General features: G+C 38.8%; 1 protein-coding gene across 2 annotated transcripts in view; it reads right to left on the reverse strand.

Annotated features, from left to right (window-relative positions):
• Window positions 1-22,515, reverse strand: part of caprin1b (cell cycle associated protein 1b) — a 72,774-nt gene that overhangs the window by 42,176 nt on the left and 8,083 nt on the right. For both annotated transcript variants that reach the window (XM_063061807.1, XM_063061806.1), the window contains exons 2-6: window positions 18,414-18,476; window positions 16,313-16,399; window positions 12,780-13,018; window positions 5,224-5,306; window positions 1,280-1,414 (exon numbers count right to left, since the gene is read on the reverse strand). In XM_063061807.1, the coding sequence (XP_062917877.1) occupies window positions 1,280-1,414; window positions 5,224-5,306; window positions 12,780-13,018; window positions 16,313-16,399; window positions 18,414-18,476 (607 nt within the window). The remainder of the gene's footprint in view (window positions 1-1,279; window positions 1,415-5,223; window positions 5,307-12,779; window positions 13,019-16,312; window positions 16,400-18,413; window positions 18,477-22,515) is intronic.

Below are 22,515 nucleotides of genomic sequence, written 5' to 3' on the forward strand. Positions count from 1 at the left end.
GTTCTCTGCCGCTTGGCTGATGGCCCAGGACATGACATCCAACGCTTAGGAGGTATAGTTAAATATTTCAAGCGCAAAATCACTGCACCATGGGTAAAACCAACAGAAGTTTAAGATCACGCATCCACACCATGCCAAAACCAATGCGAGAGTGGTGGGAGAGAGATTGTGAGACGCATGCACCTGACTTGTATTGGCAGGGAACCGGTGCTTCTTGTCCCTGAGAGGTGTGCGCACGTGACTTGTATTGGCGGGAAGGCAGTGCTCCTCGCATAACTGAGTTTTGGACGCCTATAACGAGACGTTGGCAGAAATAGGTTCCTCACATAACTGTGAATCCGCATTGTCTGAAGACGCATATAACGAGGATAGGGTGTACCACAAAACACAACACCAACATTGACCAGAACAAACTATTGGCTGTCAGGGTGCACCTCTGAGTCAGCATAGCACTTTAAGATCTTCTAAAATACATCTTGCTTTTATTGAAATAGCAAAAAAAAAAGTACTAAGGGTGCAAGGTAAATGCCATTCCGTCTTCAGGCCCTCCCTCAGAATGATAGGATATCAAGATCACATTATCCTGATTTCAAAATATTTAGATACAGTGGCTCCTTCTACCATAGAAAAAGGAAACAGGCTAGCTTTCAGAGTTGGAAACCACATTAGAGAGTGCACAGGTAACAGAGAAAGATGTATCATCTAGGTTCAAAAATTATAATACTTTTCATTGTCTGACATATTACTTCATATCAATTTTTACGAGGCAGGCTTACATGTTAGCTTTAATCAACAGTAGAGCTACTAGGACTTGATGTTTCAATCCCTATGGTAAGTCCGCACTCTCGATGTTGGCAGTGGGCTTGGAGTCCTCTAAGTATGCAGTGTACAGTGGGCAAATCACGTTAACTAGTATGTTAACTAAAAGCATAGAAGGCATCCATGTCATAAGGCAAATTACATAAAGATTCAATTAAAATCTAGTATTACTTTAGTTATTTAAAAAGCCACTTACCCATACAAGTAGACAATTTATATACCATATTAATTTTCTATGCAGAAGTTCCAAAATATTAAAAGATCAGGTTAGATCGGAACAAAATTACGAGGATTCAAGAGCTGGGGTGTAAGAAAGGGAAAGTGTAATAACAGACACGTGGTAGTGACAATTGCAGCATTGAGTGTCTGTTACACAAAAAGCAACATAATATATTTGAATTTAATACATGTCTCTCAAATATTCTTTTACTGTAAAAGACCATACAGACTAGCTTCTTACCTGGTTCTGGAGGCTGTTCCTCAACAGGCACTGGTGAAGGTTCCTCCTCTTCACATACACCATTCTGGTGATTATGAATACTGTCAAAGTAGCCACTCTGTAGGAGTCTATTGACAATTGCTTTAAGGTTCTTGTCTAGAAATTAGAAATTAGTTCATCACTTGACTCTTCTGAAAGCAATTCACAATGCTCATTAAACTCAATTCATTCTAAATCCTTCAAAATTTTGATCATCAAATTTCCTTTCTACTCTGGATAATAACCTCAACATTCATGTGTCTTCCATTTAACTATTCTCTTCCTTGGAGTCATGCCAGTTTATTTCATGTGCACCCTTTTGAAAACGTGCATATTTTCTCTAAAGCAGGATGTCTAAAATTATGTATAATCATCGTATTGTGCTGCAAAATTTTATTGTAGGTTTAACATTACAGCTTTACTACTGCCAGCTTCTATTGAAATATCTGAGTATCCGTAATCTTTAGATGTGCTCTGTGACCTTTACAGTCCCAGAGCATCATGTAAAGCATTACAAGTAAAGGCCTCCCCATCACTGAGCACATCTACACAAAACACTATCACAGAAAAGCAGCATCAATCATCAAGGACCCCACATGCTCTCTTCTTGTTGTTGCCATCAGGTAGGTGGTACAGGAGCCTCAGGACTCGCACCACCAGGTTCAGGAAAAGCTATTAGCCCTCAACCATCAAGCCCATGAATCAAATGAGATAACTTCACTCCATTTCACTTGCCCCATCAATGAAATGTTGCCAAAACCTATGGACTCATTTTCAAGGACTCTTCATCTCATATTTGATATTTATTGCTTATTTATTATTATTATTTCTGTATTTGAACACTGGTTGAACACCCAAGTTGGTGCAGTCCTTCAGTTACTTTGCTATGGTTATTACTTTTTTATGGATTAATTGCGTATCCCACAAGAAAATGAATCAGGGTTGTACATTGTGACATATGCACTTTGATAATAAATTTACTTTGAACTTAATAAAAATTTGTGGACATATTTCTGTTTCTGATTTACCAGTTTCTGATGTGCAACACTTAAAAACTATACTATTTTGCTCAGTCTATTTTTGCTGTTTTTGAATTTCCTATCAAATTAAATTTCAATTCATCTAGCCAGTCAATGGCTGTGAGCTATAATGTATAATAATCATTACATTAATATAAATTTTTAATGCTACCTTCTACTTAATACAAATTGAAGGTTTGCATCAACTGTAGTTCTAAATCCAACCTCACTGAAATATAGCCAAATAAATTCCTCTACCACTATCTTCCACAAAACCCCATACAAAAAGTTCGGTCTTTCAGCATCATTATTTCTATCCCTTACACAAATGATTACATTTTGATAACAAATATAAAACTTCTTCATGATATCCTATGTCATCCAAATGAAAAAAAAAATCTCAAACTTTTCCTCATCTAGCACCAAAATAGTGTTTTGTTGAATTCAAAAGCACATCTTCCTGGAGCACAGAAACAAGCCTTTCCACTCAAATGGTCCATGCCAACCAAGATGACCCATCAAAATTAGTCCCATTTGCCAGCATTTGGCCATAACTTTCTCCATCTTTCCAATTAGTACCTGTTATGATTGCCTTTTAAAAGTTATTGTACGTGTCTCAGCCAGCTGACACTGCCTTTTGTGTAACAAGTTGCTCAAGTTCCTCTTAAATCTTTTTGCTCTCACCTTAAACCCAAGTCCTTGAGTTCCTGATACTCCAACTAATCTAACTTGTCCAACTTCTCCATATAAATCAGTCACACAAGTCCAAAAAACATCATGGTAAATCTTTTCTGCACTCTTTCCAATTTAATAATATTTTTCCTATTGAAGTGCAGATTCACTCGCACTCTATACCACCACACTATGACCTCACAATCTTTATACTTAATGCCCTGACTTATGAAGGCCACTGTAACTCCACTTTCAATGAACCATTTACTTGTACCCCAAGGTCCTTATGTTCTGCAACACTTCCTAGGAACATGCTGTTTACCGTGAAACCCCTAAATGGATCTGACTTTCCAAAAGGAAACACGTCACACTTAGCCATACTTCAGCCTACTTGGCTGATCAGTGATGAGACTTCTTGTCTCTAATCAGTAAGTACTTTAAATAATTTAGCCTGAAGTATCAATGTATTTGTTTGTTTGTTTGTTCTTTCCATTTTGAAAAGAGCTCCTTCAACTCCCGCTGAAGCTAATCACAAACTCAGTTCTTTCTTGCTGAACAAGGAAACTCCAAATTTAATCTTTAAGGTTGAAAACAAGTAACCTCACTTTCTAACACTCTTATTTCTACGAGCTGTATGTTATTCCCTTTATTGTTCAAAAATACTTCCATTCTTCCACACTTCCAACACTAAACTTAAGTTAATGCACTCATTCCACCATAGATCATTCTTTTCCATGACAAATAATGTTACAGAAACCTGAAAAAGGGCATTCACCCTCTCATGCCTCACCCTCTTAAAAAAAAAACTCAGTTAAACATTTCCCCCTATATCCAGAGCATCACACTTCATTCCTCTTTCCCAAATTACCTTTTGGGGCCATGGTGGCCTTATGAAATAAGGAGGGTTTTAAAAAATGTATATTCTTGCTTGAATAGGAGAGCATAGAGTAATTCCATTTGTCCAAAGCAAATAAGCTTAATATGACAATTTTTTTGTTAGTGTCTCAGATCCAAGTATTTTACCCTAACCAGATTTTTTGTCGTTAATTTAAACTGAGGCATATGATAAGTAGCATCTTCAGAAATTTTCCTTGGTTCCCCCCTTCCCCCCACTGCAATGAAAATACTTGTAACTGAGATAAAGGCTAATGAACAGTGATCACATAAAAACAGATCTGTGAAATTTGTTTGAGTACAAAACGTTTAACTTAAATACAAAGGCCCAAACCATCACTTGGCCTCCATTTATCATAGATTGTTCTTTCAGGCAGAGCAACCCATAATTTGAAATGAGACTTGTCAATTACAAAAATGCTACTTAGAACTCATTCAACATGGTAGCTACTTCGGTCCATTTGAAAATCATTTATCACATAATTACCTGCCATTGACCAAGTGGCACAAACATACATTTTGATTTAATTTTTTAAAATCCCCTCAAGTACTTCATTTAAACAATTCCTGTCGAGCATGTTTACTCAAATTTCAGCAACTTAGTTTAAGCAGCTGAATGATAAGAGAGTTTAGGAAGCGTTAATGAAAGTGCTTCCAATAGTCAAAAACTATGTTGAGGATAAAGTTAGCTTCTGATTTGAACTTCAATGGATTTTTTTTTAAACAAAGGATAAGAATAAATAAGCACAAGCTTACAAAAACATACTGCAAACTTCCTCGTGAAATTTTTGAAGATGTATTTAACCAAACCTCAGACCATAAAGCAACAAATTTAGCATAGCAAAAAAATACTGAATCCTAAATTTACCCTGTTGAAAAAATTCCCTGAAACTCACATCTAAACCTTGCAACCAAACTTGTGTAACAAACCACTGTACAAATTAATATCAGTGGCTTTCTAAGCACAGGCCACAGAATTGTCCCAAGGATTTCCGACACAGCTAAACTCTACTCAAACACAACCCACCCTTAAAGACACTACCTTCATCAAAAGCACCCTGACTTTAAAATTATTTGTAAATACTGTAAAAGATAGCTTGATTGATTGTGTCAAATAAAATCAAACTACCAATTATAATCACAAAGTACAATGTCACAAATTGAGACCCTCCCATTGCTACGTTACTCTTTCGAGCTATGAAAATTAGCAAGATTGTTATAATTTGAACCCCGCATGTGCCACAGATAAAGGATGAAAATAAAGAACACCCAGGAACAGAGCAAAATATATTTTATTTTCCAGTCTTTCTTATTTTGTCCTGCTAAAAATCAGATACTCACAAGTCGTGGCCCCAACTTTCTTGTCTTTGCCTTCCAGTAGGTCCCATAAGTGTACTGATGCTTGTTCAAATTGTTCGCATAGTCTGTTAACCATAAAATAATAAGGTCAAGCTCTGAGAGCACATAACGTCAAATGGTTATTTCTGGAACATATATTAATTTTAAAATTGAGTACTAAAATGGTCAACTTCACCTGAAGTACTCATTCTCATCTCTCAAGCATAATCTATATTATCATACATGTGAGATGAACACAATGTTATACTGGTAAGTGTACTGCAGGACGTTCAGTGGGGGAAGAGGGAAGAGGTGAAGTAGCCCGTTTGGAGAAACAGGAATACATCTCCAGTGGAAAGAATTCCTAGTGTGAAATGTTTTCTGGTTACCCTCAGAAGCTAAGGACATTTCATACTAAATTTCTGAAATGTAAACCTGTTAGAACACAACAGACTCAAAACAAGGTCAAAACAAGGAGTGCCACACAGAGCAAATTTATGTTTTCTAAAAAATATATATCTACATATACAAAAGGTACTGTATTAAAATCATCCAAGCAGGATTGTTAACATTGACCAGGAAAGACTTAGTTAAATTCTCTTAACAAAAAACATTATGAACTCTTTACAGTATAGCCAGGAAATACCAACCTATGCTGTCTGACCTGCTGCCCACCTATCAACAAATCACAGCTTCAACATGTCTAAGTTTTGATCACGCCATGGACTCTACACTATCAATTATAGGGAGTTCACATGACTAGCACTCGCACACTCTTCCATGAAAGTGGTCGCTTCAGTGAGTTACTGATCTAACTACTGTCCAAGTGAAAAAGACGACAAGTCATAATTACAGAGCAATTGGTCCATTATGCTTTGAATCCACCCAAAAAGGTTTTGAACTTTTTAAAAAGCAGAGCTATTCTGATTCCCTCTACTGTTGCTGCCAAGCCAACCAAGTGCTTCCAGCATCTGTTTTCATCGAACAGTAAAAGTAGAAACCCCAAAAAGCCGTTCAAGAGCGCATTAGCAAGAATACAGACTATAGCACAACAAACAAAACAGAATGTTGTGCATCTTCCCATTCATTTAGTTTGAATAGAAATTTCACTAAGTTTCATAGTATTTACTGGAAAGATGCTGTGAACATTTGATTGCTACTGAAGTGAGTGGTGTGAGGAAAAATGTTATCTCCATATTCATACTTTCCAAATTTTCTAAAGTTTGCGCATTCTACTCAGCTTTTTAAATAAATGGTTAATTGACAATATGTTCAGATAAATATTTTGGCATACTATCATTTGCTCATTCCATAATATAGATACTGTTTCTGTGCAACATTTGAAACGTGCATACAGCTTTTTTAAAGTGAACAGGCAATTACTTTAACTGCCAATCAGATTCCACTTTTAAAGATTGGATTCTATTAAGGACCGCACCATCTGGTGCTACAGAAATTACTTTTATTCTTTAGAGTTTAGAAGAGCAAGGAGAGCTCTTACTGAATCATGTAATAGCCTGAGGAAGTTTTCCCACATGTGGGCAAATCTCAAATGAGGTGACAGTTCCAAGATTAGCTGACGGTCATGTACAATTGGAGTGGACAGGAAAGCAACTCTTCACTGGGTGTTGGAGGCTCACAGCACTGAAGATATTTAAAAAATTCAGGTCCTTCCCAGGTTACAAACACTTGATTTATGGAAATGCCTGAATTTCAATCAGCTTTTTAAGACACCACCAGGTTGTATGGGAATGGATTTACCAAACGTTGCTGAAATCTTCTGGTTGGCAATGGAGCACTCCCACATGCCTTCTCTTTCCAACCCCCACCCCTCCCAGGTGCTGCAACAATTTTGGGCTGGGTCAAGCTGAACAGGGCTGGCAATACTAAGCAGACTCACTTGTTCACTCACTGAGCCAGCAAGACTGGCTGGACACTGCTCTTCTGCTCACGTTTTCATCAAAACTACCACTTATGTCCTCAATATTATTTACTTATAATTTGTTTGTATTTGCACTTTGTCTTCTTTCGTACATTGGTTGTCAATTATTATGTATAATTTTTCATTGATTCAATTGTAGTTCTTTGTTCTATTATGAATGCCTGCAAGAAAATGAATCTCAGGGTAGTATTTGATGACATACACATGTACTTTGATGACAAATTTACTTTGAAAACTAATATTGTTTCCTCTCCCACACTGTGCCTTTGTTCATTACCAACTTATGAACAATTCTCAGGAACAGCACCCTGTCCTAACCTGGGGACTGCCTGCGGAAACATTTTTGAAAGGAACACAGAATTGAGACTTATGAAGAACTGGCACAACACCACAGTCATTTTGAATGATAGGGCCAAGCTGATTCACTGATTAGTTACCTGTAAGGTTAATTCTCCTTTTGGGTTTCTCAACAATAGCTTTGCCCTGCACTTTACACCTTTTACAATTACCCTTAGTTTTTTCTTTCTCTCCAACTGCCCCCATTTATCTGCTGTGCAGGCATCTTTGTAATTATCTTTGTCATGATCTCATGCCAGAGATATTCACTTTGTCTTACTAAATGAAATGAACATGATAGCACTGCAGTCCCCTCAATCTCCATCACAGACAGATTTATCCTTTGGATATTGATGAGAATGATGGCTTCTTGGCTAAGTGCTGCCAGTCAGAAGTGTTGCAGCACAAATATCACAGCTGGACAAGAGGGGAGGAAGCCAAATGAAAAGTGACCACTGGATTCATCAATGGTGGTGGTGGTGGTGGTGGGGGCGGGGGGGGGGGGAGGTGAGGGGAAACACAGGCATTTGTGTCATTATAGTTCCAACTCTACAATGGTATGATGGCTCATTGGTTTAAGTTTAAGGATGCTACTGAAAGAAAGCAGAACAAGTTGAAGGGGGGAGAAACCAGCCAGAGGTTGTAACAGCAACAACAGCATAACTAAGGCAGAAATTTAGGGAGCTAGAGTATGTCAATCTTCAAAAGGTTATTTTAGAAAGTAGCACAGGAGTAAAGGCCTTAAATTGCTGATGAATGCGGCAAATTTCAGGGGAAGACAACACCTCTTGAAGACAGAAGGGTTACACCTCAATGTGAATGAATCCAACGTGCTCATAGGAAGACATGCCTCTTAAATGTTATTATTGTTCCTGTCTGCATCATCTCTTCTGGCAATTCAATACAGATACCAACTACTGTATAAAAAACACCTTCAGCTCCCTTTTAAATCTCCCTCTTCCAACCTTAAACCTATGCCTTAAGACACCCTACCACTGCAAACTGACTCTGCCTATCTCAGCCTCTAATTCTATGTACCTCTATCATGTCACCCCTCAGTTTCTTTTGCACCAAGGAAAACAAACCAAGCCAATCCAATCTCTCCTTTTAACTCAAGCCCACGAAACCAGTCATAATAAACATTGGCTGAAAAAGATGCAGCATTGGGTGTTAAAATATGGATGGGAAATGTTTCAAATTGAAGCCCCTGATCTGCACTTAAGAATGTTGATAATAGATCTCTGACCTAGATGTTGCCTATGCAACTAAATTTTTGCAGCATTTTCTTTTTTTTTTAATTTTCAGATTCCAGCACTGCAGTTTTGATGGGATTTGCATGGGATTAGGCATTTCAGGATATCAGGTGTTTGGGAAAGACGAGAGAAAATTGAGAAGGGATATTGGTATTGTTGAAAAAATACTGGGGAGAAGATAGCGAAGGTCAAACACAAAACCATAAACACAAACTTTGCAGAGGCTAGAAATCCAAGACAACACACAAAATAATGGAGGAACTCAGGTCAGCAGCATCCATGGAAATGAATAAATGGTCAACATTTTGGGCAGAGACCTTTCTTCAGGACTGGAAATGAAAGGGGAAAACATCTGAATAAGGAGGTGGGGAAAAGAGGAAGGAGGATAGCTAGAAGGTGAAAGGTGAAGCTGGATGGGTGGGAAACAAAGGCTGGAAATGGAGGAATCTGAGAGGAGAGCAGAATGGACCATAGGAGAAAGGGAAGGAGGAGGGGCATCAGGGGAATGTGACAGGCAGCTGAGAAGAGGTATGGGGCAGAAAGGGGAGTAGACAGAATCAGTTTAGTTAGAACTGAGGAGCAGGAGTAGCATTATTCTGCTGGTGTATTCCATTGGTCACCAAAGTGTGGGAGATCTCTGGTGACCAATTAAGCAAGAAAATGCAGAGCTAAAATTAGAGGGCAGTTATAATCTGGGATATTAGATATCTCAATGAAAAATGTCTAAAATATGATCAGCATGATCTCAAAGTTCAAAGTAAATTTTGTTACCCAGCGTACATACATGTCACCACATACAACCCTGAGATTCATTTTCCTGCGAACATACCCTGCCAGTCTAGAGAACAACAACTATAACAGGATCAATGAAAGATCAACCAGAGTGTAGAAGACAACAAACTGTGCAAATAGAAATATAAATAAATAGCAATAAATAACAAGAACATGAAATAACAAGACGAGTCCTTAAAGTGAGATAATTAGTTATGGGAACATGTCAATGGATGGGCAAGGGAGTGTAGTTGCCCTCTTTGTTCAAGAACCTGTTGATTATGGGAGGGTAACTGTTTTTGAATCTGGTGGAGAGTTCTGGGGCTCCCATACCTTCTACCTGATGGAAGAAGCGAGAAAAGCGCATGGTCACAGAAGGTGATGAGGATTTCTGATAATGGATGCTGATTTCCTATGACAGCATTTCATACAGATGACTGGGAGAGCTTTACCAGTAAGGCACTGAGCCAAATCCACTACGAGGCACGCCTCACCTTCTTTGCAACTGTACTTATACGCTGGGTCCAGGACAGGCACTATGAAACAGTAACCCCAGGAATATAAAGTTGCTAACTCTCCCCACCTGAGCCTCCAATGAGGACTGGCTCATGGACCTCTGGTTTCCCTCACCTGAACTCTGGTCATACTAACACAGAGTGAGAGGTTGCTGTAATCACATCACTCAGCCAAACTTTTAATCTCCCTCCTGTTTACTGATTCATCACCACCTTTGATAGGACCCACAACAAGGGCATCATCAGCAAACTCTTACTGGAGCTGTGCTAAGCCACAGAGTTACAGGTGTAAAGCAAGTACAGCAGGGGGCTAAGCACACTGACTTGTGGTGCACCTGTGCTGAAGGAGATCATGGATATGTTTTGCCAATCCAAACTGACTGGGGTCAACAAGTGAGGAACTCCAGGATCCAATTGCACAAGGAGGTATTGAGGCCAAGGTCATGGAGCTTATTGATTAGTCTGAGGGGATGATGATATTCAATGCTGAGAGGTAATCAATAAAGAACACCCTGATGCATGCATCTTTGCTGTCCAGATGCTCTAGGGTTGTGTGAACAGCCAATGAGATGGCATCCGCTGTGGACCTGTTGCTCCAGTAGGCAAACTGGAGTGGATCCAAGTCGCCTCTCAGGTAGGAGCTGATATGTTTCATTACCAGCCCCTCAAAATAGGGGCCGTGGACAATTCTGATTTGATGGAGAATGGACATGAAAGCACAAAATTTCTGAAACGCCCGTCCGCTGCTGTCATTACTGTGCGGTCGGGAATCTTTCAGAGGGTAGGCCTCAAAATCCCCGGCCTTGCCTGCTTTTGGCGACCGAGAAGGAGGTCGAATCGTTCGGACAGAGATGGCACTCAGTACTTGGTGTCGGAGAGCTGATCAGAGCTCGAAGTTTTCGGATGACTCAGAGTCAGATTGTGGTCGGCATGGCAGGGAGAGTTTTTCTTCCTTCGCCCGTCTGCGTGAGATGTGGGACATTTGAGAAACTTTGAACTTTACTGTGCTCACGGACTTCTTCATCAAGTTATGGTATTATTACACTGTTTGTAACTATATGTTATAATCATGTGATTTTGTCAGTTTTTTCAGTCTTGGTTTGTCCTGTGTTTTGTGCTATCACACCGGAGGAAATATTGTATCATTTCTTAATGCATGCATTACTAAATGACAATAAAAGAGGACTATGTGTCTTCATAATCATAAAAACACTTCATCACTGTAGATGCAACTGGGCAACAGTCATTAAGACAGGGCACCACGTTCTTCTTGGGCACCAGTACAATTGAATCCTGCTTGAAACAGTTGGGTACCACACCGCCAAAGCGAGATGTTAAAAGATATCAGTGAACACGCCAGCCAGTTAGTGAGCACAGATCTTCAGTACGTGGCTAGGTCCCTGTCCAGTCCAGATGTAGTACACACTTCCGATCCAACAAGGAAAGAGGAACTGTTGGACAAGTTTCTGGGAATTAAGTGGGTCAAGTGCACCAAGGTTTAGTAGATGACGATCATGTATGTAGCTAAAGAGAGGAAGCAAAACAAAGTCAAATTTATTAATTGGAAAGTTAACTACAATGGGGTGAAGAGAAAGCTGAAGAGATTTGATAAGGTATTGATAAGATAAGATTTGAAAGCTGAAGAGATTTGAGCGTAGGCAAAGTAGACAGCGGAGGCCATTCCTTCTGGTTGCAGGCATGAGGACTGGAGGTGATAGTATAAAATAAAGGCGAAAAGAAGACCTCTAACAAGCATGTCAAATCAGTCTACAAAGGAACAACTTAAAATTAGAATGACAATTAGAGATATGGCACGGTAACAGTCTCTTCCAGCCCAATGAGCTTGTGCCACCCAATTACATGTCACCAATTAACCTAACACAGGTCTTTGGGATTTGATAGGAAACCAGAGCACCCGGAGGAAAACCATGCAGTCTTGGGGAGAATATACAAACTCCTTACAAGCAGCAGCAGGAACTGAACCCAGGTCGCTAGTCTACAGAATCTCAAACTGCAGAACAAGAGGTGAGTAGTCACTGAACCTAAAACAATGCACAGAAGACTTGTATTTTTGCAGTTAGGAAATCAACTGCAACATTTACACCTGCCTTCCATCATCAAAAATTACTCTACAGACCTCTCCTTGACAAATTCATCTAGTTTTCCTCTTCCAGGCACTTCAAATTTTCTTTGCAAGTCATTAATTAGCCTTTAGTAAGGTTTAATTTTACTATTTGAAGGTAGTTAAATAGAATAAGATCATATGAAAGCTTGAGAAAATCAGTTTAACTGTTCTTTCTTCCTTTCTAGGTTTACTCACACATCCTTCAAGATACCTTTTAAAATTAAAACTCAAACCCCCTTAGACTTAACAACTTTGAGTTTCAGTAGCATTCTTAACCTGGAGAATAACCTATCATGTTCTGAAACACTGTGCTCTGCACACGTTATTGGAGATGACCTGGTCCGCTACCTTAAAGGGCTTAAAACTCCCATCCCTACAAATCACTGATTTGAAGTTGTCAATTAAATTACACAGTATACAGCAAAATAAAGACATACTAATTAAATATTACACTGCATAAGCTGAAGTCAAAAAATGATTTTCAATTAAATCAGATAAAGAGCAATAAAGATTAAACTATTTAGAAATTCACTCAAACATAGAGGACAATGAATAACAAGAAATTTCTTCATAGCATAAGAGAAAATATTTTCACAGGATGTTAATAAATTTATTACCTTAAGCTCATGTCTCTCTCAGGTTGTACCAGCTTATAAAATTCATCCAACATTCCCAATTCCTCTTCAGTGAGTACAGTGGAACCATTCCAACCTTGTTTCAAGTCAGTGCGTGTATCATCATCACCCAATTTGTCCAAAAGATACTGTAGCTCAAGGACTGTTTTTAATCGTTTTTGCTCCACTTCTTCTCGCATCAGTTGTTCCCGACGAGCTGCTTTTTTCAGTGATTTCTGGATCTACATAGAATTGTAAAAAAGATAGGATATTTTTATAAAAATAAACTAACGCTTCAATACTCAAGGCAATAAATGTGCTAATGAAACCGGGTTGATTCTTTAAGTGCACTCAGGAATAGCCAAGCATCCCACTCAACTTATACCATCATCTCTCAAGCAATTTGATTGGGTAATCAAAATTGGCCTCTGCTTTGATGCTCACATTGCACCAAAGAATAAAACTGCACAGACTAAATAGCATACTGTTAATAACTGAACTTGCCCGACAACCAAAATGCAGAAGATCTAAGGTAATATCAAGTTCAGTGAAGGAATAAAAGCATAGACTGTTTTCTAAATGGGAAGCAATTTCAGAAATCAGAGTTGCAAAGGTTCTTGGAAGCCCTAGTGCTTCCAAAGGTTAACTCGCAGGTTGAGCCAGTAGTCAGGAAGGCAAATGCAATGTTTGCATTCATTTCGAAAGGACTAGAATATAAAGGCAAAGATATAATGTTGAGATTTTGCAAGGCATTGCTGAGACAAGAGATGGTCCAGAGGAGGTTCATGAGAATGATCCTGTGAATGAAAGGATTATGCATGAGGAGCATTTGACAGTCTGGGTCTATACTTGCGAGTTAGAAGTTGGGGGGGGGGGGAGAAAATGGGGAAGGGGGTGGAAATTTCATTGAAACCTATTGGATACTGAAGGGCCTAAGTAGAGTGGATGGAAGTAGAGCAGCCGCATCACTGCCTGGTTTGGAAATTGCACCATCTCGGATCGCAAGACCCTGCAGCAGATAGTGAGGTCAGCTGAGAAGATCATCGGGGACTCTCTTCCCGCCATTACAGACACTTACACCACACACTGCATCTGTAAAGCAAACAGCATTATGAAGGACCCCACACACACCTCATATGAACTCCCTCCTGCCATCTGGCAAAAGGCACCGAAGCATTCGGGCTCTCACGACCAGACCATGTAACAGTTTCTTCCCCCAAGTCATCAGACTCCTCAATACCCAGAGCCTGGACTGACACCAACCTACCGCCCTCTACCGTGCCTATTGTCTTGTTTATTACTTATCGTAATGCCTGCACTGTTTTGTGCACTTTAAGCAGTCCTGGGTAGGTCTACAGTCTAGTGTAGTTTTTGTGTTGTTTTTACGTAGTTCAGTGTACTTTTTGTATTGTTTCATGTAGCACCATGATCCTGAAAAATGTCATCTTGTTTTTACTGTGTACTGTACCAGCAGTTATGATCGAAATGACAATAAAAAGTGACTTGACTTGATGTGGAGGGAATGTTTCCAATAGTGGGGGAGTCTTGGACCAGAGGGCACAGCCTCAGAATATAAGTATGCCCCTTTAGAGCAGAGATGAGGAAGAATTTCTTTAGCTCAAGGGTGGTGAACCTGTAGAACTTATTACCACAGATGGCCATGGAGGCAAATCATTGGGCATATTTAAAGCAAAGATCGATAGGTTCTTGATTAGTAAGGACGTCAACAGTTACGGGGAAAAGGGGAGAGTACGTGGTTGAGAGGGGTAATAAATCAGTCATGATGGAATGGTGGAGCAGACTCAATGGCCCAAACAGCCTAATTCTGCTCCTATGTCTTATGGTCAGAAGATAGAAAAGGAAGTAAAATAAAGTGGGAAGAGGGGCAGACAGAAGGGATCAAAGGTACACTGAACAGATCCAGTCAAGGGTTCTGAAATAACCTCTCCAACTGTGGCTTCCCAACTACCACAATAGAAAGTGTCACCCATGTATCGGAGCAACTACAAGACGAAGGACTGGGAAAATTTAATTATTACAGGAAGCAAAGTGAGAAAAACTTAAAATGAGACAGTGATTTGACTTTGCAATCTCACCATCAACATTGGTCATTAATCTGTCTGTAGATGTAGATGGAGATGGAGAATTCCAGAAAGGCAAGAGAAATGAACTCCACTTATGCTATGCAGAATTCTGAACTTGTCTCATTTCTAATTTTTTTTTCATCTTGTTTATTGAAGTTTTAGGTAGTCTACTAAAGATGTCAAAACAATTCTTAATTGTTCCTGGAAAGGTGTTGGTTAACCAGTTTCCTTCCAGGAACATTTGAGCAATTTTTGGGCCATGTTCTGAGGCAAAAGATGCATACCAAGAGGAAGATGTCATAATTTTTGTTAAACAATGCAAAATATAAAGTTCTTATTTAAGTTGTGCCGTATCATTGCAAGAATGCAATGAAAGAAATGTTGATCAGATAGAATGCAACATATCCCTTTTTTCATAGGCACAACTATAGACAATTCAATGCAATGTTATTTCTACACAAGTATTCTATGGCTAAATAGAAATTGCAGATTAATGTTCATTAAGAGGACACTTCTCCAGAAGTTAAGACAACCAGGAACTGAAATATTACCATTCAAGTATGCTTTGCATGCACAGCAATTTTCAGCACAAATTGAACCCAAATGAATAAACCGGAACAGAAGTGTTTACACCTATCCTTCCCTCCTCTACGCATACAGTATTAGAAATGTCAGCCAGAGCATATTTAAAAATAGAATTGAAGTAAAATAGCTAGACAACACCGGTATCTCATTTAACATGCAGAATGCAGTCTCAGGAAAGAGAACGGTAATGGAATCAGCACAGGAATGGGTCTTTATAGCATTAGGTGTTGAGAGATCCATTACTAACAGTGCTTCTCTACTTAGAAATCTGGTGCAAACCCATCCTTTACAGGACTATAGCAGAAACCTGGTGGACAATTCAGCAATGGATCACCTGTATGCCAGCTGTGAAGAAGCTACCTATTATAACTTTTACCCATAGAGAACTATCTGGGCTGTGGAGAGCCCCTCCTATCAACGTGCAGTTCTGAGTCCCACATTTTAGCAGTGAGCGACTGCACTACTTCCCTGGTCACCACTAGTGATTCATTGCTGGGGAATACCAGTAGAACGCCAAGATCCACACCAGGTTTTCAGTACAGAAGGGAAGACAGGAGCTTGCCTAAGATTTCCAGTATAGTAGCGCACAGCCCAAGCGGATGTCCTTCTGTTTTTGAAGTGCAAGCAAATGAGTGAAATCTGAATGCAATCTGAGTGCTTCACTGTCAGAGTAAGACAATTATAATGAATCAGCACTGTGGGATAACATCCAAAAGGATATGGCCGAATATTAAAATGGGTGGAGATATTCATGCACCAGTGCATTTTACACATTTCAAAAAGCTGATTACCTGCTTGTGACAAAATCTGCAAATTATGCTTCAGTCACCACTCCCCCTCTCCCCTAACAACTCTTGGGATACTTACATCTTGGCCTAATGTGATGAAGCTCCGCTGCAGTTCACGAGCAAACTCCAGGTTATTTGCAACTTCCTGTAACTTTCCAACAGCTTCCTATAAGCAAAGACACATATTATAACATAAGCTTTAAAGGCCATCAACTCACCATAATCACCAATGCAGTTTTAAAAGTTACCATATTCTAACTGTAGACCTTGCAAATAATCAGGCAGTGAGAAATTCTCAGTTAACAGCAGAATTATTTTATCAAGTCAAGCAAATGTATAACAATAAATGTTTAATGCTGTCAGAATTTAAGCCAACTGAAGAATGGGGTTTAATCTGAGATTTTAACATGCAAAAATAGACTCTAAATCTCACTTTCATTCACTATCCATATCTACAGATATATTCTTGGATAGATGGGAAAATAAAAAGGATATCTCAATGTCACTAACAAAATTTAAATTTGTCGGCATGGATTTTGTATTCAGCTTTGACAAAATGTTGAACTATTGAAAATACTGCTTGCAAAGATCTAGCACTCAATGCTGGTGGTCACTGTGCAGTTCTAGATGACAGTGGTATCCAACAACAGTAATGCTACATTGTCTCTACAGCCAATTGCAATGAAGATTAGTCATAGCAAAGCAGAAAGGAAAAAGCCACATATTGCCAAGAGCAAAGCAAAGATCAGAACACATAACTAGAAACAGGAGTCAAGCTTTAATTTATTAATAAAAAACTTAATTTGAAATATTTATTCAAGATAATTAGAACCCACACATACGGACTCAAAGCTGCCAGAAATGTCCCTAAACTTGAATCATGACTTAGTATAGCCTTTGCAACGAAGTTTAACATTCTGTGAGTAAATTATAGCAAGCTAAGTTTATAAACACAAAATTCCCATTGATTTCATTCCTCCAGATTGCACAGAAGAATACGAGGAGCAGCAAGAAATTACCTTCAGCACCTTTGGGAGTACATGGACTCTCAATTAAAACTGTAAATCCAGGATCTGCTGTCAGTTTAAGTGAATGCTTTAAACTTCATCGCTAAACCTCAAGATGTTTTATGTTCCCTTCTTTTGGATAAGTATGATCTTGTTAAGTGTGAAGGACAAAGAGACCTTGGATACTAATCCATAAATTACTGGAGGCTGGAGCACAAGTGGAGAGGGTCAGTAAATAAACACATGGAATTCCTACCTCAATCAGCCTTGGTATAGAATACAAAAGCTAGGACAACGTGTTACAACTTCACAACACAATAGCCAAGACAAACAAGACCATACTTATTCAAAAGAAGAGAACATAAAACATTGAGGTTTAGCAATAAAGTTGAAATATTCACTGAAAATGACAGCAGATCCTGGATTTGCAGTTTTAATTCTGAGTCCACATACCCCAGAGCCTGTTTTTAATTTCTTGCTCCTCCACTGTATACCTTATTTTATATTCTTTGTGCAATCTTGGAGAATCAAGTAGTTCTAGTTGCCATATTATAGGAAGGACGCAACTGTGGGGAAAATGTAGAAGTAATTGTAGGATGTTGCCTGTATTGAAGTTTTTCAGTTTTAAGGACAAATTGTACAGGCTGAGTTTGTTAATCATTTTTGTTTAACCAATAAAGGGTTAGAAAAACATTACAATATTACAAATGTCTTTCAAAACACATCCAACTTTATGCATACGCAAATCTTCCAAAAACAGAACGAAAGGCAGTTTTTACAGTATAGAAAAAAGTTGTCAAAGTACTCAAGTTATGCAGATTTCCTTATGCAGCACATATATAATCTCTATACACTGTATGTGTTGCTTAAGGAAACCTACATTTTTAAAAGCTTCATAATTACAATGAAGCATTAAAAAAAACAAACCTTTGTTAGGTATAGAGTAACTTGTGAATTATATTAAACTAAATCCACAGTATTGGCTTGTAAAAAATTTTAACTTGCACATACAAATGGAGTTTGCAAGACTTAAGGCACAGAACTTCGATCTTCTATCCTTCCTTGCATTTGGCCAGCTAATTACAGGAGAATGGAGGAAGAGAGATGTTAACTCCCAAAAATGACTCTGCTTTTTCACCTGCAATTTTTTTCCTTAATCCTAAACTTACTTACCAGTTGGTCTTGGTTAAGTACTTCTCCTCTGTCAAGCCTTTCTTGGTAGTCGTCCAGTTTGCCCTTTAAAAAAAAAGAATTTCCAGATCAAAAATGTTGAAAATATTTCAGTGCAGCTAAAAGTCTTCAAAATACAAAGACTAGAAAACACCAAGTTATCTAGATTGTGCTATTTTGAATAATATAACTTTATTGTCCCACATTACTGTACATTCAGTTTCTGTTCTAATCCATTGAAAAAAATGCAATTGTTAGTACAACTTGCATACAGAATGTAATCCCAGGCTCTGAAGGACTTTAAAAACCTTATAATATCTGAGGTGGTGTAAAATAAGGAAATGAACTGCATGTTTTGAAAAAAAGACCTTACTGAACAAAGCTCCTACACATCCACACTTTTGCAGGTAAGTGGTGGATGAACAATCTCATTGACAAAAGCAAAAGAAGTTCAGAGGGGCAACAAGCTCAAAAGAGCATCTCTTGGTTATCACAGTGCAAAAGCCCAGACAAAGGTTGAACTACAAATGCAGCCTTTCTTACAAAACTGTAGACTCTGCCTTGAAAACAAGATCTGTTTCAGCATCAAACAACAGGAATTCTGCAGATGCTGGAAATTCAAGCAACACACATCAAAGTTGCTGGTGAACGCAGCAGGCCAGGCAGCATCTCTAGGAAGAGGTGCAGTCGACGTTTCAGGCCAAGACCCTTCGTCAGGACTAACGAAGGGTCATGAAGACATTCTGGTTAGTCCCGACGAAGGGTCTCGGCCTGAAACGTCGACTGCACCTCTTCCTAGAGATGCTGCCTGGCCTGCTGCGTTCACCAGCAACCTTGATGTGTGTTACTCTGTTTCAGCATATTAGCAATGCTTTGTCAATATTCCTTAATACAATTGGGGGGGGGGGGGGGAGAAAGAGAAGAGAAAGCCCTAATGCATAATGACAGGCCAACTCCACCACAAAATACTTCACTTAAGGACAGCTAAATCATGGTTAATTAAAGTTTGTACCATGCTAACAAACTAATGCAAATTTGGAAATTTAAAAGCAGCATGTTAAGTAGTTAAATCCCACAAGTACACAAAAAGCAACATGACAAATTTTCTGTGTAATCTTCAGCTTGCTACTAATTGTATTTTCTTAGCTTCTGTTTACTTACTTTACAATTTAACTACTTTTTCACTATTTGATGGAACTGCATGTACAAACTGAGAAAAGCAAGATATGAAATACAAGTTTCATGAAAGCAATAAAAATTTTCCCCATCTACTTAAACAGGCCAATTTACAAACCAGGAGGCATGGTAATGTAGCAGCTAGCATTAACTTCAATGCCAGGGATCAATTCCCACCACTCGCTGTCTGTAAGGAGTTTGTACAATCTTCCTATCACCATGTGTTTCCTCTGGATGATCCGGTTTCCTCCCACATTCCAGACATTCTGGTTAGTAAGTTGTTTGCATGTAGGCTGACCCAATATATCCTCATACTGTGTTAGTTATTGACAGAAACAACATATTTCACTGAGTATTTTATAGTACTTATGACAAAGTTAATCAATTTGCAATGCTGCAACCTATTACTTTTCTAGTCATTTGCTGTTGTAGTTAAACATTTCTCTATGACCTCTCTGATACTGGCAAAAAATGTCAACCACAACCAACAAACAACAGCTTGCCCACTATAAACCAAGGAGTTAACAACTTCAAGAAAATTACTTTTAAAATCTAATGTTGACAAACCAGGAATCAGATTATACATACATTACAACAGAATTCTATCACAAGGAACAACTATAGTGTGATCATTTCAAAATCATTATTTTTTTTTCCAAATTGGGCATCATTGGCAAAGCATACATTCATTGTCTGAAGAACTTATTTTGGAGGGGGGAGGGAGGGAGCAGAGAAGAAATGAGCCACACCATAAAAAGTTACAGTACTTCCGATGGCAGACCAGCAAAATCCTTCCAAGTCAATCAAGATGGATGACACTTGCAGGGGAATTTCCCATTGTATGCCCACGTACTTGCTGTCCTCATCATTCTTAGTGGTAGGGATCAAGGGTTTGAGGTATTGCCAGAGTAGTCAGGGCAAATAACTGTAGTGCATTTTGTAACAGGGCTCATTTAGGGTCATTGTGGCTGCACTTGAAAATTGAATATACTAACTGGAAGGTAACTATCATTGTTTATTCATGGCTAATATGCTATGACACTAGGTGAGGAAGTTGCCCAGAACAATTTTAGACCACAAGACATAAGAGCAGAATTAGGTAACTCAGCCCATAGAGTCTGCTCCATCATTCCATGATTTTTTTTTTTATCCCTCCCTAACCCCATTCTCTTGGCTTTTTCCCAACACACTAACCAATAACCTATCAACCTCAACTTTGAATGTACTCAATGACATGGCCTCCACAGCCATCCGTGGCAATGAATTCCAGATTCACCACGTGCTGGCTAAAGAAGTTCCTTCTCATCTCTGTTCTAAGTGGATGTCTGGTCCTAGACTCACCCACCGAAGGAAACATCCACTCTATTTAGGCCTTTCAATATTCGAACGGTTTCAATGAGAATGCTCATTTTTCTAAACTACAGTGGGCACATGCCCAAGTGCTTCTTATACATTAATACAAAATCAATACATTGATACAAGATCAATCTTCTGAACCGCCTCTCTAACATTTAAAAAAGGGGGTCCAAAACTACTCATAATACCCTGAGTGTGGTCTAAACAATGCCCTGTAAAACAACATCTTAAATTTTTAATCTTATATTCTAGTCTTCTCGAAAGGAAATGCCAACATTGCATTTGCCTACCTCATCATTGACTTAACCTGCAAGTTAAACTTCAGGGAATCTTGTACAAGGACTCCCATGTCCTATTGCACCTCTGATTTTTGATTTTGCTCCACATTTAGAAAATAGTCTACACATTAATCTTCCTACCAAAGTGCATGACCTACCACTTTGCTACACTATATTCCATGTGCCACTTCTTTGCCTATTATCCCAATCTTTCCAAATCCTTCTACAGACTCCCTGCCCCCTCAACACTAACTGCCCTCCATCTATCTCTGTCACGTAGATTTTAACCACTATTTTGATTAAAATCTACAAGACACAAATTATGTAATGAAAGTCTGGGCGAAAAACAGACTGAAGGTGAATTGGTCAATGTTGATGCAATATACATTCAGTACATCAAGTTTCAACAAGCTTGGTGGCAGAAAATATATCCTTACTGAAGGGGAAGAATGAGCCAATAATAAGAGTTTATTTCTGAGTTGCATAGTATCTGCTGAATATTACAGAAATATTAGATGATTTCATCTCTAAGAGTTCAGATTCTCTTAATCAAACACAAGGAAATAGTGGAACAAAGTCACCTTCTCTTTCCCACAATCAAAACTAAAGCCCCTCAAAGGAATGTATGTGACATATACTAAATGCAAACATAACCTATCAATGCATAATCAGAATGAATATATGCCAACGTAATCCAGCAATATAAAAAGAAACTGCTATGAATGTTCAGCAAGTGGCATCTGTAAAAAGAAAGTTAATGTTACAAGTTAAAAATGCTCGTCAGAAGAAATCAAGAAAAACCAAGTTAGTACGGGAAGTCAGATTTGTACTGGTGATTGGTTGTCTAAATACACCAAAGGGGGCGCTTAGAGGCCAAATTAACAGAAAAAGGGAAAAAAAAACAGGGCCAAATGATAGTTGGATGACTTATAGCAGAAATCATCACCTCTGACCCAGAAAGGGCCAGGCCCCTAAATTTTGGAATTTTGTATCAAATCCCTAACGGAAGAGGTGTGGATCCTCAAAATTGCATTAGGCTTCACTTCAACACTACAGAAGACCAGAAGTCTGGAAGTAAATCATTGTTTCGTTTAAAGGGAGGGAGGGAACATCAACTCAGACCATGAGAGGCCTGCGACGAGCATTTTTATGCCTTACAAGGCGCAGATTGGAAGTCTGTGTGGGACGCCACTCCTTGCACAGATACTAGTGCAAAGTGTGGTGAAGTGCCTTGCTCAAGGACACAAACCCACTGCCACAGCTGAGGCTCAAACTAGCAACCTTCTGATCACTAG

Source organism: Mobula hypostoma, chromosome 11 (genome assembly GCF_963921235.1).
Source record: "Mobula hypostoma chromosome 11, sMobHyp1.1, whole genome shotgun sequence".
NCBI classification, from domain to species: Eukaryota; Metazoa; Chordata; class Chondrichthyes; order Myliobatiformes; family Myliobatidae; genus Mobula; species Mobula hypostoma.